Source organism: Scyliorhinus torazame, chromosome 6 (assembly GCF_047496885.1).
Source record: "Scyliorhinus torazame isolate Kashiwa2021f chromosome 6, sScyTor2.1, whole genome shotgun sequence".
Taxonomy (NCBI): Eukaryota; Metazoa; Chordata; class Chondrichthyes; order Carcharhiniformes; family Scyliorhinidae; genus Scyliorhinus; species Scyliorhinus torazame.
Genome location: NC_092712.1, coordinates 305,751,194 through 305,767,872, shown reverse-complemented (window position 1 = coordinate 305,767,872; position 16,679 = coordinate 305,751,194). Strand labels below are relative to the sequence as shown.

At 51.2% G+C, this 16,679-nt stretch overlaps 1 protein-coding gene across 4 annotated transcripts in view; it reads left to right on the top strand.

Moving 5' to 3' along the window:
- LOC140425563 (uncharacterized) overlaps positions 1-16,679 on the top strand; it is a 75,022-nt gene that overhangs the window by 7,682 nt on the left and 50,661 nt on the right. For all 4 annotated transcript variants that reach the window (XR_011947887.1, XM_072509998.1, XM_072509996.1 and 1 more), the window contains one exon: positions 1,466-1,705. Coding sequence is in view for 3 of the 4 variants with exons in the window: in XM_072509998.1 (XP_072366099.1) it covers positions 1,466-1,705 (240 nt within the window). In the remaining variant the exon portion in view is untranslated. The remainder of the gene's footprint in view (positions 1-1,465; positions 1,706-16,679) is intronic.

The window sequence follows — 16,679 nt, the reverse complement described above, 5'->3', positions numbered from 1 at the left end:
TTTATACTGGGCAATCCGATTGACCATGTCGGATATGCGGGGGAGAGGGTACGCGTCTAGTTGTGTGTACCTGTTGATGGTCTGGCTATAGTCAATGACCATCCTTTGTTTCTCCCCTGTCTTCACTACTACCACCTGCGCTCTCCAGGGACTATTGCTGGCCTGGATTATGCCCTCCTTTAGTAGCCGCTGGACTTCGGACCGAATGAAGGTCCGGTCCTGGGCGCTGTACCGTCTGCTCCTAGTGGCGACGGGTTTGCAATCCGGGGTGAGGTTCGCAAACAAGGACGGGGGTTGCACCTTGAGGGTAGCGAGGCCGCAGATAGTGAGTGGGAGTATGGGGCCGCTGAATTTAAACGTAAGGCTCTGTAGGTTACATTGGAAGTCTAAGCCCAGCAAGGTGGGGGCACAGAGTTGGGGAAGGATGTTAAGCTTGTAGTTTTTGAATTCCCTCCCCTGTACCGTTAAGGTGACTATGCAGAATCCCTGGATCTGTACGGAGTGGGATCCTGCAGCTAGGCAAATCTTTTGTGCGCTGGGGTAGGTAGTTAAGGAACAGCGTCTTACCGTGTCGGGGTGTATAAAACTTTCCGTGCTCCCGGAGTCGACTAGGCATGGCGTCTCGTGGCCGTTAATTAGGACCGTTGTCGTCGTCGTCTGGAGAGTCCGGGGCCGAGCCTGATCGAGCGTAACCGAAGCGAGCCGTGGTTGTAGTAGTGGGGTGTGGTCCGTTGTTGCCGTCCAAGATGGCGTCGGGGATGGACAAAATGGCTGCCCCCATACATCGTACGTGGCTGAGGGGTCACAAGATGGCGTCGGGGGTGGACAAAATGGCCGCCCCCATGCGTCGTACAGGTCGGGGGCGGTCCAAGATGGCGGCGCCCCTCCTCCCCTCGTGGTGGTCGGGACCCAAAATGGCGGCGTCTGCGGGTCGCACATGGTGTGCTGGGGGGTCTGGGGAGCGCTAGGACCGTGCGGAGTTCCTTCACTGCGAGCGCCAGGGCCGCGGGCGCTAGGACCGCGCAGAGCTCCCTCTGCGAGCGCCTGGTTTCTAACAGGTGTCCTTCATGCTCGGAAGGGCAAGTGAAAGGGGAGCATTGGGAAACTTGTTGCCTGGATGATTTTAACTGCCTCTCCAGCAGCCGCTTTTTCTCCCCTGAACGGGCAGATCAAAGTTACCCCTGCACTTTCTGCACTCCGATGTGAAGGATGGCAGTAGATAGCCTCTCTGTGGCACATACCACAAGAGCGTACATCCCTCGGAGGCACACAGACAAAGGAAATGGGGAGAAAATAAATGTTTTAAACAAGTTCCCCCAATTTCTCTCAGCTTGACATTCGATCATTGGGCCTTTTTCTTCAAATATCTAGAAGCCTGTTCAAAATACAGCAATTTATGTGTGAGCAGGGTGATGTGCTTTCTGTTTTTGCAGCCTGAGATGGAATTATTTTCTGCTTTTGTCAGAGTTGAGCTGAAGGAACACATGGCAAAGCACAACGAGACGAGGCCATTTCTCTGCCAGTTTTGTGGACGGACATTCAAGTACAGGCGGCAAGTGAATAAACACCGCAGACAAGTCCACCAGAAGACCAAGGAAAAGGGAGAAAAAGAAAATGATATAACAAGGAAAAGGCACGAGGAAAAGTTGCTTCAAATTAAGACAAAGAAGCCAAACAAGGAATTTGTCTGCAATATTTGTACCAGGTATTAACGCACCTAACTAAAGAATGCCAAATATTGTTTTTAAACAGCGTCGATTGTCTCTTGAAACAAGGGTATTAATTAGCAAAGGAACTTCTGGCATCTTTACCTGTGTCATCTTGCATCACTGCTTCTCTGGTTCTACCTGGCCACCCGTTCCTTTCCACAGACTGCAACAGACCCAAATCTCAGCTGTCTATATCCTGTCCTCTAGTATCTCCCACTCACCCCATCTCTTGTACACCAGCCCCACAACAGGTTCAATTTAAAACCTTCAGTCTCACCCTCCAAACGCCATCAGACACCTATCCCTAGGCCAGATACCCCACTCGGCCAGCGTTTCCTCTTGAACTTTGTGGTTCTACGATGCTCTTTTTCTTCTCGTCCACCCGTTGCCCACCATTTACGTTAGAACCGTCGGTTTTGATCTATTTCAGATTTCAAGCCTTTTCAGTTTTTTTGTTCGAAGTCTTACAACACCAGGTTAAAGTCCAACAGGTTTGTTTCAATGTCACTAGCTTTCGGAGCGCTGCTCCTTCCTCAGGTGAATGAAGAGGTCTGTTCCAGAAACACATATATAGACAAATTCAAAGATGCCAAACAATGCTTGGAATGCGAGCATTAGCAGGTGATTAAATCTTTACAGATCCAGAGATGGGGTAACCCCAGGTTAAAGAGGTGTGAATTGTACCAAGCCAGGACAGTTGGTAGGATTTCGCAGGCCAGATGGTGGGGGATGAATGTAATGCGACATGAATCCCAGGTCCCGGTTGAGTCCGCACTCATGTGTGCGGAACTTGGCTATAAGTTTCTGCTCGGCGATTCTGCGTTGTCGCGGGTCCTGAAGGCCGCCTTGGAGAACGCTTACCCGGAGATCAGAGGCTGAATGCCCTTGACTGCTGAAGTGTTCCCTGACTGGAAGGGAACATTCCTGCCTGGTGATTGTTGCGCGATGTCCGTTCATTCGTTGTCGCAGCGTCTGCATGGTCTCGCCAATGTACCACGCTTCGGGACATCCTTTCCTGCAGCGTATGAGGTAGACAACGTTGGCCGAGTCGCACGAGTATGTACCACGTACCTGATGGGTGGTGTTCTCACGTGTAATAGTGGTATCCATGTCGATGATCTGGCACGTCTTGCAGAGATTGCCATGACAGGGTTGTGTGGTGTCGTGGTCACTGTTCTGAAGACTGGGTAGTTTGCTGCAAACAATGGTTCGTTTGAGGTTGCGCGGTTGTTTGAAGGCAAGTAGTGGGGGTGTGGGGATGACCTTGGCAAGATGTTCATCGTCATCAATGACGTGTTGAAGGCTGTGAAGAAGATGACGTAGTTTCTCCGCTCCGGGGAAGTACTGGACGACGAAGGGTATTCTGTCGGTTGTGTCCCATGTTTGTCTTCTGAGGAGGTCGGTGCGGTTTTTCGCTGTGGCGCGTTGGAACTGTCGATCGATGAGTCGAGTGCCATATCCCGTTCGTACGAGGGCATCTTTCAACGTCTGTAGATGTCTGTTACGCTCCTCCTCGTCTGAGCAGATCCTGTGTATACGGAGCGCTTGTCCATAGGGGATGGCTTCTTTAATGTGTTTAGGGTGGAAGCTGGAGAAGTGGAGCATCATGAGGTTATCCGTGGGTTTGCGGTAAAGCGAAGTGCTGAGGTGACCGTCCTTGATGGAGACGAGTGTGTCCAAGAATGCAACTGATTTTGGAGAGTAGTCCATGGTGAGTCTGATGGTTGGATGGAACTTATTAATGTCATCGTGTAGTCGTTTCAGTGCTTCTTCGCCGTGGGTCCAAAGGAAAAAAATGTCATCGATGTATCTGGTGTATAACATCGGTTGAAGGTCCTGTGCGGTGAGTAGGTCCTGTTCAAACTTGTGCATGAAGATGTTGGCGTATTGGGGTGCGAATTTGGTCCCCATGGCTGTTCCGTGCGTCTGGATGAAGAACTTGTTGTCGAAGGTGAAGACGTTGTGATCCAGAATGAAGCGGATGAGTTGCAGAATTGCGTCTGGAGATTGGCAGTTGTCGGTGTTGAGTACTGAGGCTGTTGCAGCAATGCCGTCGTCATGGGGGATGCTGGTGTAGAGTGCCGAGACGTCCATTGTGACGAGGAATGTTCCTGGTTCAACTGGTCCATGGGTGCTGAGTTTCTGTAGGAAGTCCGTCGTGTCGCGACAGAAGCTGGGTGTACCTTGTACGATGGGTTTCAAGATGCCCTCGATGTAGCCAGAGAGGTTCTCACACAGGGTCCCATTGCCTGAAACGATAGGGCGGCCTGGTGTGTTGGCCTTATGTATTTTCGGGAGGCAGTAGAGATCTCCAATGCGGGGAGTACGTGGGATGAGAGCACGTAGGGTGCTCTGAAGATCTGGATCCAAGGTCTTGATCAGTCTGTTAAGTTGGCGGATGTGTTCCTTGGTCGGATCTGCGGGTAACTGTCTGTAGTGTTCTTGGTTGTTCAGTTGTCGGTATACTTCTTTGCAGTAGTCCGTTCTGTTCAGTACGACAGTGGCCCCTCCTTTGTCTGCTGGTTTGATGACGATGCTGCGGTTGGTCTTGAGAGCGTGGATGGCATTGTGTTGTGCTTGGGTGACGTTCGGGGCTGTCTTGTGAATGCGACTGATGAATCTGGCATTGACGCGACTCCTGACGGCTTGAGCATACATGTCGAGTCTAAGGCAGCGGCCTTCCGGAGGGGTCCAATTCGACTCTTTCCTCTTCGGTTGCCGCACCGCAGATCTCTCGGTCTGCTGTTCCGGTTCATTGGTAGTCTGCTTGGGTTCGCTGTTGGCCTCTTGGGGTCTGTGGAAGAATTCCCGGAGCCTCATTCGCCTGATGAATTCCTCCGTGTCTGCCGCGAGACTGATGGGGTCCATTTTGGTGGTGGTGCAGAAATTGAGCCCTCTGCTGAGGACTTCGATTTTATCTGGTTGAAGGGTGTAGTCTGACAAGTTGACAATAGATTTCCCTGTATTGTTTTCTACTGTGACACCGGGGGTGGCTTGGTTGCTGCCGGTGGTGATGCCAAGTTTCTCAAGCTTTCTGTTCTTGGTATGCATATAGGTGGCATAGTATTGTTGTCTCATCTGTTTGGCGGTGTTCCGCAGCTGGTCTGCTGCGTCCTGAGCGCAAGTTGAGAATATGGCCTCTATCTTGGTTTCCAGGTTGCGTCGTCTGCTGTAGAGCTGGTGTACGAGGTGGTTGAGGAGTGTGAGAGAGGTGCGACGGCAGAGTCTCTCAGCGAAGTCTGTGTTGTAGGTCGACCTGAGTGGGTTTGTGATCTGTAGCCCTTTTGGGATCTTGTCTGCTTTCTTGCATCTTTGTAGAAACTTAATGTCAGTGTCTATATGCGCGATCCCGAAAGGGCTACAGATCACAAACCCACTCAAGTCGACCTACAACACAGACTTCGCTGAGAGACTCTGCCGTCGCACCTCTCTCACACTCCTCAACCACCTCGTACACCAGCTCTACAGCAGACGACGCAACCTGGAAACCAAGATAGAGGCCATATTCTCAACTTGCGCTCAGGACGCAGCAGACCAGCTGCGGAACACCGCCAAACAGATGAGACAACAATACTATGCCACCCATATGCATACCAAGAACAGAAAGCTTGAGAAACTTGGCATCACCACCGACAGCAACCAAGCCACCCCCGGTGTCACAGTAGAAAACAATACAGGGAAATCTATTGTCAACTTGTCAGACTACACCCTTCAACCAGATAAAATCGAAGTCCTCAGCAGAGGGCTCAATTTCTGCACCACCACCAAAATGGACCCCATCAGTCTCGCGGCAGACACGGAGGAATTCATCAGGCGAATGAGGCTCCGGGAATTCTTCCACAGACCCCAAGAGGCCAACAGCGAACCCAAGCAGACTACCAATGAACCGGAACAGCAGACCGAGAGATCTGCGGTGCGGCAACCGAAGAGGAAAGAGTCGAATTGGACCCCTCCGGAAGGCCGCTGCCTTAGACTCGACATGTATGCTCAAGCCGTCAGGAGTCGCGTCAATGCCAGATTCATCAGTCGCATTCACAAGACAGCCCCGAACGTCACCCAAGCACAACGCAATGCCATCCACGCTCTCGACCAACCGCAGCATCGTCATCAAACCAGCAGACAAAGGAGGGGCCACTGTCGTACTGATCAGAACGGACTACTGCAAAGAAGTATACCGACAACTGAACAACCAAGAACACTACAGACAGTTACCCACAGATCCGACCAAGGAACACATCCGCCAACTTAACAGACTGATCAAGACCTTGGATCCAGATCTTCAGAGCACCCTACGTGCTCTCATCCCACGTACTCCCGACATTGGAGATCTCTACTGCCTCCCGAAAATACATAAGGCCAACACACCAGGCCGCCCTATCGTTTCAGGCAATGGGACCCTGTGTGAGAACCTCTCTGGCTACATCGAGGGCATCTTGAAACCCATCGTACAAGGTACACCCAGCTTCTGTCGCGACACGACGGACTTCCTACAGAAACTCAGCACCCATGGACCAGTTGAACCAGGAACATTCCTCGTCACAATGGACGTCTCGGCACTCTACACCAGCATCCCCCATGACGACGGCATTGCTGCAACAGCCTCAGTACTCAACACCGACAACTGCCAATCTCCAGACGCAATTCTGCAACTCATCCGCTTCATTCTGGATCACAACGTCTTCACCTTCGACAACAAGTTCTTCATCCAGACGCACGGAACAGCCATGGGGACCAAATTCGCACCCCAATACGCCAACATCTTCATGCACAAGTTTGAACAGGACCTACTCACCGCACAGGACCTTCAACCGATGTTATACACCAGATACATCGATGACATTTTTTTCCTTTGGACCCACGGCGAAGAAGCACTGAAACGACTACACGATGACATTAATAAGTTCCATCCAACCATCAGACTCACCATGGACTACTCTCCAAAATCAGTTGCATTCTTGGACACACTCGTCTCCATCAAGGACGGTCACCTCAGCACTTCGCTTTACCGCAAACCTACGGATAACCTCATGATGCTCCACTTCTCCAGCTTCCACCCTAAACACATTAAAGAAGCCATCCCCTATGGACAAGCGCTCCGTATACACAGGATCTGCTCAGATGAGGAGGAGCGTAACAGACATCTACAGACGTTGAAAGATGCCCTCGTACGAACGGGATATGGCACTTGACTCATCGATCGACAGTTCCAACGCGCCACAGCGAAAAACCGGACCGACCTCCTCAGAAGACAAACATGGGACACAACCGACAGAATACCCTTCGTCGTCCAGTACTTCCCCGGAGCGGAGAAACTACGTCATCTTCTTCACAGCCTTCAACACGTCATTGATGACGATGAACATCTTGCCAAGGTCATCCCCACACCCCCACTACTTGCCTTCAAACAACCGCGCAACCTCAAACGAACCATTGTTTGCAGCAAACTACCCAGTCTTCAGAACAGTGACCACGACACCACACAACCCTGTCATGGCAATCTCTGCAAGACGTGCCAGATCATCGACATGGATACCACTATTACACGTGAGAACACCACCCACCAGGTACGTGGTACATACTCGTGCGACTCGGCCAACGTTGTCTACCTCATACGCTGCAGGAAAGGATGTCCCGAAGCGTGGTACATTGGCGAGACCATGCAGACGCTGCGACAACGAATGAACGGACATCGCGCAACAATCACCAGGCAGGAATGTTCCCTTCCAGTCAGGGAACACTTCAGCAGTCAAGGGCATTCAGCCTCTGATCTCCGGGTAAGCGTTCTCCAAGGCGGCCTTCAGGACCCGCGACAACGCAGAATCGCCGAGCAGAAACTTATAGCCAAGTTCCGCACACATGAGTGCGGCCTCAGCCGGGACCTGGGATTCATGTCGCATTACATTCATCCCCCACCATCTGGCCTGCGAAATCCTACCAACTGTCCTGGCTTGGTACAATTCACACCTCTTTAACCTGGGGTTACCCCATCTCTGGATCTGTAAAGATTTAATCACCTGCTAATGCTCGCATTCCAAGCATTGTTTGGCATCTTTGAATTTGTCTATATATGTGTTTCTGGAACAGACCTCTTCATTCACCTGAGGAAGGAGCAGCGCTCCGAAAGCTAGTGACATTGAAACAAACCTGTTGGACTTTAACCTGGTGTTGTAAGACTTCGTACTGTGCTCACCCCAGTCCAACGCCGGCATCTCCACATCACAGTTTTTTTGTTGTTATGTTTAATTCAGATTTCCATTTATCTTAATTACAAAGTACACTGGAGTCTAAGAGGCTGCTGGAACGTGTGCTTTAATATAATGAGCGCACATTTTAAGAGACATTAGTCATTTGTAAAATGACAGTTGTTGAGATTGCACTTGGTAACATCCAGGTAACCTTCCGATGTAATGTGACTACGATCTTGCCCCGGTTGCTATGATCTTACCTATATGCTGCTGATGGGTATCTGATTGCTTTGAGCATTGTGGTTTTCAGCGGCATATGATCTTTGTCAAAGCTCTCAACTTGAGTTCGAGGACTTGGCTGAGAAACCTTTTCCGGATTCTTGCTTTTTGTAAGAGATCGGGATCATTTATGAGCTGAAAAAATTCTCACGTTAATAATCAACTTGATCGCTCTATCACTGAAGAAATGCTTTGACCCACAGTTTTGGAAATATTGTGGGAATTTTCTATTTCAGCATCAGAAATGTAAACCAAACTGCAGATGTGTTATCGCCTGTTTGACATATTTGCATAAAGTCAAAATTACCCCCGTTTTGTTCCATTGAAATCCATTTTTCCATCTTTGTGCCTGATCAACTAGAGGAGTTGGGGCAAAAAATTACTTCCTTTTGATAGTGGCCATGCTGGGTACATATTTGTACATGCATTTGTGCTGAAGAACTGCATTACTGTAACATCGGTAACTGCAACAATCAATTCAGAAAAGAGAAATTCTCATCAGGCATGGAGTGCTTTACGCAAATAAAAAAGCTCCATTGTTCTAATTTCCCCCAGACTGATTAGCCCCAACGAGTTAGATTCCAAATGTGAAACAGCCCCTATTCAGGCCTGTTGTGGCACTCCATTAGATCCGACACCAGCAACTACACTTGGAACTTTGTTGCCCTTTTTTCAGCAAATTGGTAAAGATCAATTAGTGAAACTGTCGTTGTAGATTAATGCACGTTGTTTTATGTGTCACTAAGCCAAACATTCTGATTTTGGCTCAAAGAAAACATTTATCACCAGCAACTAATGATGTACATGGCAAATCAGCCACTTTTTAGTGAGCACCGGACATGTTAATAATTCAAATAATAAGCCTGCACTGAATTAGCGAACTATGATTGACATAATAAGTTGTTAACGTTGTCACTCGCATTTATTCATCGAGTTATAATGTACTCTTTCCTACCCCTGCCTCAATTTCCAGGGGAAACAATGCATCATTATTCCTGGTGATTTTCTAGCAGCGCAGTCAGCTCCTGCTGCAACTTGTGTTATTATGAAGTACTGTGGTACAGATCCATTTCTATCTGAATTCAGCCTGCCATAGGGGAGATGCTCAGTGACGGCAGTGTGGGAGCTCGGAAACATCTCCTGGCAGCTGTGTCAGAGCAGTGTTGGCAAATTCTCTGAAGCTCGGTGCCTGTTAGGGTAGGAATATGCACAGTAACATGTCTCAGATGGGTTTAGTGTCACTCTTGCTGATCAGAAACACACGGTTAGCACTGTTGCTTCACAGCGCCAGGGACCCGGGTTCGATTCCCGGTTTGGGTCACTGTCTGTGTTGAGTGTGCACGTTCTCACTGTGTCTGCGTGGGTTTCCTACGGGTGCTCCGGTTTCCTCTCAAGTCCCGAAAGATGTGCTTGTTCGGTGAATTTGAAATTCTGAATTCTTCCTCTGTGTACCTGAACAGGCGCCGGAAGGTGGCGACGAGGGGCTTTTCACAGTAACATCATTGCAGTGTTAATGTAAGCCTACTTGTGACAATAATAAAGATTATTATTATGTCACTTCTAATATTTCTTGCTATGTTGACAGCCTGAGATTGAGTTGAATATGCAATATGGAAATGTGCAGGGAGAAGTGGCACTTCTCAAAATATTACTGCAATAGTAAATCTTAAATTATATCCTCGTTGAAACCGGCACACAGAAAAAGGTTCCAGTTGTTTTTTCTGAAGTTGCTGCTGTTATAAAAGTATATATTCCTATTCACGCTCAAATATACATTTATACAGAAAAATGTCTCACGTCACTTTATAGAGAGAATTCTGTTTTTAGAAACAACATGAGAAATAAATTATGGTGGGATATTTAGGAGAGGTGGCTGAAAGCCTGGTTGAGAAAATAGGTTTTAAGAACAAATTTAAAGATGAGCTGATGTAAAAGAGTAGAGGGGGGAGGGATTTCAAAAGCAAGTTCCAGAGTCTAGGGCCAGTGGGTCAGGAGGTTGCCCAGTGGTGGCACAAACGGAGGAGGGAGAAGACAAGAGTTGGATGACTGAAGGATGCTGGAAGTGGGTGATGGAGGTTGAATCGGTGGCGTAGGAGCAGGACCAAGAAATTAAAGAGGAGGACCATGTTCAAACCTGCTGCATGACGTACAGGGAGTCCGTGTAGATCAGAGAGGATTGGAATGATGGAAGAACAGACCCGAATACGTTGTACAGTTTGGAGTCCACCGAAAAGGGAGGATGGAAAACTGGCAAGGAGGATATTAGAAAACAGGAAGCTAGAGTTGACAAAAGCACGTTATTGTGCATGGAGCATGGTATGGTCAACTAGGTTCAATGTCATGGGTGAAACACACACATACAGAGAATGTGATTTTGGCCAGGTTGGTTTCAGTGCTAGGAACATTGCAGAAGCTGAACTGGGAGTTTTGTGAAAATTGGGCTTGGAGAAAGAAGATGACAAGGATTTGAGAGAAAAAGGTTAGACGTGGGTTGAAGAGCACAGACAAGCCAAGCTTTTGATTATCCTAATATTTACCTATGAGTCTCGGAGTCAAATGTGTTTGATAGTACTCCTGTGTATCTCCTTGAGTCATTTTATTATATGAAAGGTGCAAATGTAAATTGTCATTGAGGGTGCCCTTTAGTCTCGGGTTTTGTTAATCACACGTAAAAATAATAAAAAAGAAGCATTTATTGCTTCCAATCAAAGAGTTGCACTCTTTGCAGCACACTTCACTGGATGCACATGCCATAATGTCATACGGGGCTGAATGCCTTTTCAAATGGCAGAGAATCTATGTGCTCAGCAGACTGAGTACTTTGGGCCGGGATTCTCCCATCTGAAGGCAGAGGGTTGACGCCGTCGTAAAAACTGGAGAGTTTAACGACGGCGTCATCGTGCCGCTATGTGTAGCGATCCTCTGCCCTACAGTGGGCCAGCACGGCACTGGAGCGACCCATACCGTTCCAGCTGCCGATACCGATGTCAAACGGGCGGCGTGGGTCTGCACATGTGCGCTACGACTGGCGCGAATGCGCGCATGTGCGGTAGCCTCCTTCTCCGCGCCCGCCCGAAGCAACATTGCGTAGGGCTACAGTGGCCGGCGAGGAGCAAAAGAGGCCCCCACCACGAGAGGCCGGCCCGCCGATCGGTAGACCCCGATCGCCCCCGGGGTCAGACACCCCCTCCCCTCAGACAGGATGGATGCCGAGGTCCCGCCGGGTAAGACTAGATGTGAACGGCACCGGCGGGACTCTGGTTTTTTGGGCGGCCACTCGGCCCATCTTGAGCAGAGAATCGTTGGGGGGCGGGGGGGGGCCACTGGCGGCAATTCTCCGGTCACCGGAGAATCAGCGGACCAGCGTCGCGTGAATCGCACCCGGCCCGGCGATTCTCTGACCCGGCGTGGGCTGAGAGAACCCCGCCCATTATTTCCAAGGGTGGGATTTTCAGGTTGGGTGTGTTGGGAGATGGGGAGCTCTGTCATTTGCTAGCCGCTCCCTTTGGCTATGCACTTTTCCCTGCAATGACAAAGATATTGAAACCCGAGATCTACCATGGCTATTAAATGAATCACCCTCACCATGAGTGCATGAACTCGGAGTGTGCAAGCAGGCTTTACTGCAGTCTTTCATCGTCCTACACACTGTCATTAGACGATTTACCAGAATGCAAGAGTCGTGTTATGTCTAAATATGGGTTGCTTAGTGATGATGTTGGACAGGCCAGAATTCCTGAAAGATAAAACAAGAGTACCATTTGCATTTGTAACTTATGAGGGTAAAGGTCACTGTTGCTGTCATGCAGTAATACAGTGGAGATACTTGAGCTAACAAATACTTCGGTGAGAGTCTTGTTGTTGTGCATATTTTGTATCAGGATGGCCAATATATTGACCACATGCATCATTTTGACTTGTCTGTACCACTCCCTTTTCTTTTAAAAAAAATAAATATATTTATTAAAGTTTTTTAACACAATTTTTCACCCTTACAAACAATAATGCCCCCCTCGTAACAAAATAACAAGAAATCGCACAGAGCAAGATATATACATGGTAAAATGATATGTTACATAGCTTTGTACATTGGCTCTCTTCCGCACGTGCCAGTTTCCCCAATCCTTCACGTTATCTCTTGCTCATCCACCTTCCCAGGCAAGCCCCCCCCCCCCCCCCACCCCCCAGGACGTCCCCACCCCCCCCCAAGGTTGCTGCTGACCGACCTTCCTCTAACACTCCGCGAGATAGTCTAGGAACGGTTGCCACTGCCTGTCGAACCCCTGCGCAGACCCTCTCAAGGCAGACTTAATCCTCTCCAGCTTTATGATCCCAGCCATGTCATTTATCCAGGCTTCCACGCTGGGGGGCTTCGCCTCCTTCCACATTAGCAAGATCCTTCGCCGGGCTACTAGGGACGCAAAGGCCAGAATGCCGGCCTCTTTCGCCTCCTGCACTCTCGGCTCGTCCACTACTCCAAATATTGCTAGCCCCCAGCTTGGCTTGACCTGGACTTTCACCACCTGAGATATTGCTCCCGCCACTCCTCTCCAGAACCCCTCCAGTGCCGGGCTTGACAAAAACATATGGACATGGTTCGCCGGGCTCCCTGAGCACCTTCCACATCTGTCCTCTACCCCAAAGAACCTACTCAACCTCGCCCCCGTCAAGTACGCTCTTTGAACCACCTTAAATTGTATCAGGCTGAGCCTGGCACACGAGGAGGAGGAATTAACACGACCTAGGGCATCAACCCACAGACATTCCTCAATCTCCTCCCCCAGCTCCTCCTCCCATTTACCCTTCAGCTCCTCTACCAGCGCTTCCCCCTCTTCTTTCATCTCCTGGTATATTGCCGACACCTTGCCCTCCCCGACCCATACACCCGAGATCACCTTGTCTTGAATTTCTTGTGCCGGGAGCAACGGGAATTCCCTCACCTGTCGCCTCACAAACGCCCTCACCTGCATATATCTAAAAGCATTTTCCGGGGGTATCTCAAACTTCTCCTCCAGTGCCCCTAGGCTCGCAAACGTCCCGTCAATGAACAAGTCCCCCATTCTTCTAATTCCCGCCCGATGCCAGCTCTGAAACCCCCGTCCATCCTCCCCGGGACAAACCGGTGGTTACCCCTGATAGGGGACCACACCGAGGCTCCCATTACACCCCTGTGCCGTCTCCACTGGCCCCAGATCCTTAGAGTAGCCGCCACCACCGGGCTCGTGGTGTACCTTGTCGGCGAGAGCGGCAGCAGTGCTGTCACCAACGCACTGCTGCCGCTCTCACCGACAAGGTACACCACGAGCCCGGTGGTGGCTCGTTCCTTTACAGGACGCCATCTCCATCCTCTTCCATGCCGCCCCCTCTCCCTCCATCACCCACTTGCGGATCATCACCACCTTTGCTGCCCAGTAGTAGCTCCCTAGGTTTGGCAGCGCCAACCCTCCTCGGTCCCTACTGCGTTCCAGGAACCCTCTCCTTACCTTCGGGGTCCTATTCACCCACACAAACCCCATAATACTCCTACCTACTCTCTTAAAAAAGGCCTTGGTGATCCCGATGGGAAGGCACTGAAACACAAACAGAAACCTCGGAAGGACCACCATTTTGACCGACTGCACTTACCCGCTAGCGAGAGCGATAACATGTCCCATCTTTTGAAGTCCTCCTCCATTTGCTCCACCAACCTCGTCAGATTCAGTTTATGTAGGGCCCCCCAACTCCTGGCTATCTGGATCCCCAGGTACCGAAAGCTCCCCTCCGCCCTCCTCAGCGGTAGATCCCCTATCCCTCTTTCTTGGTCCCCTGCCTGTAGTACAAAGAGCTCACTCTTCCCTACATTGAGTTTATAGCCCGAAAACTCCCCAAACTCCCTTAGAGTCTGCATGACCTCCACCATTCCCTCCATTGGATACGCCACATACAGCCACAGGTCATCCGCATAAAGCAACACCCGATGCTCTTCTCCCCCTCGGACCACCCCCCTCCATTTCCTAGACCTCAATGACATGGCCAAGGGTTTGATCGCCAATGCAAACAACAGGGGGGACAGGGGGCACCCCTGCCTCGTCCCTCGGTACAGTCGAAAGTACTCCGACCTCCGCCGGTTAGTCACGACACTCGCCACCGGCGCTCTGTAAAGGAGCTTGACCCAACTGATAAACCCTCCCCCGAACCCAAACCTACGCAGCACCTCCCAGAGGTACTCCCACTCTACTCGGTCAAAGGCCTTCTCCGCGTCCATAGCTGCCACTATCTCCGCCTCTCCCTCCTCCGATGGCATCATTATCACGTTTAATTGCCTGCCCTTTACGAATCCCGTTTGGTCCTCGTGGATCACCCCCGGGACACAGTCCTCGATCCTCGTGGCCAGCACTTTTGCCAGCAACTTAGCATCCACATTGAGGAGCGAGATCGGCCTATACGACCCACATTGCAGTGGGTCCTTGTCCCGCTTTAGGATCAAAGAAATCGTCGCTTCCGACATTGTCGGGGCAGGGTCCCCTCCTCTCTTGCCTCATTAAAGGTCCTCACTAGTAGCGGGGCCAACAGGTCTACGTACTTCCTGTAGAACTCCACCGGGAACCTGTCCTGTCCTGGGGCCTTCCCCGCCTGCATGCTCCCCAACCCCTTGCTTAGCTCCTCCAAACCAATTGGTGCCCCCAAACCAGCCACCTCTTGCTCCTCCACCCTCGGGAATCTCAGTTGGTCTTGAAATCGTCTCATCCCCTCTTCCCCCGCTGGGGGCTGGGATCTGTACAGCTCTTCATAGAAGGCCTTGAATACCTCGTTTATTTTCGTCGCACTCCGCACCGTGGCTCCCCTTCCATCTTTGACTCCCCCTATTTCCCTCGCTGCCATCCTCTTACGGAGCTGGTGTGCCAGCATCCGACTAGCCTTTTCCCCATACTCGTAGGTCGCCCCCTGCGCCTTCCTCCACTGTGCCTCTGCCTTCCCTGTGGTCAACAGGTCAAACTCCGTCTGGAGCCGTCGTCTTTCCCCAAGTAATCACTCCTCCGGGACTTCTGAGTATCTCCTGTCCACTCTTAAAATCTCCCCCACTAACCTCTCCCTTTCCATGCCCTCTGTCTTCTCCCTATGAGCCCTGATGGAGATTAGCTCTCCCCTGATCACCGCCTTCAACGCCTCCCATACCACCCCCACCCGCACCTTCCCGTTGTCGTTGGCCTCCAAGTACCTTTCGATGCACCCCCTCACCTTCCCACACACCACCTCATCTGCCAGCAGTCCCACATCCAGCCGCCACAGCGGGCGTTGGTCCCTCCTCTCCCAGCTCCAGTTCCACACAGTGCGGGGCGTGATCCGAAACGGCTATGGCCGAATACTCCGTCCCCTCCACCCTCGGGATGAGCGCCCTACCCAGAACAAAGAACTCTATCCGGGAGTAGGCTTTGTGCACATGGGAGAAAAAAGAAAATTCCCTGGCCTGCGGCCTAGCAAACCTCCACGGGTCCACTCCCCCCATCTGATCCATAAACCCCCTAAGCACCATGGCCGCCGCCGGCTTCTTTCCAATCCTTGATCTGGAGTGGTCCAGTGCTGGGTGCAACACTGTATTGAAGACCCCACCCATTATCAGGCCTCCTACCTCCAGGTCCGGAATGTGCCCCAACATGCGCTTCATGAATCCAGCATCATCCCAGTTCGGGGCGTATACATTTACCAACACCACCCACGTCCCCTGCAACTTACCGCTCACCATCACATATCGCCCTCCATTATCCACTACGATAGTCTTGGCCTCAAATGACACCCGCTTCCCCATCAATATTGCCACCCCTCTATTCTTGGCGTCCAGTCCCGAATGGAATACCTGTCCTACCCATCCCTTTCTTAACCTGACCTGGTCCGCCACCTTCAGATGTGTCTCTTGGAGCATGACCACGTCTGCCTTCAGTCCCTTTAAGTGCGCGAACACTCAGGCCCTCTTCACCGGCCCGTTCAGGCCCCTCATGTTCCACGTTATCAGCCGGATTGGAGGGGCTCTCACCCCCCCACCCCCGCCAACTAGCCATCTCCTTTTCTAGGCCAGTCCCGTGTCCGCGCCACCCTCACCCTCCAGTCCCCCAGCCGGGGGACCCCCGCTCCGACCACCTCTTCTGTGTCCCATTCCCTTTCGGCCAGTGCAGCAGCAACCCTTTTTTAACCCCCTCCCCTCCCCCCCGCTAGACCCCTGTCTAGCTTTTTTGCTCCCCCCATATCACTCCCGTAAGTCGGCTGACACCTGCTGACCCCGGCTTCCCCCGCCATCCCATTGACCTCCCCGTGTGGGAGTGTCCCAATCAGTATGCGTTCCTCCATTCCCCTTCCCGCCTTTCTTCCCTCGCGCGGGAAAAACCCCGCGCTTTCCAAAGCCTGCCCCGCCCCCTCTGGCGCAGCTCCTGTCGCCTTTTTGGCCGTTTCACTTCTGGTCCGGTCCATAAAAGTTGAAGGGGGACCTCGTTCTTCCCTTCCCCACGGGTTGTCTTCGAAGAAAATTCCGTTG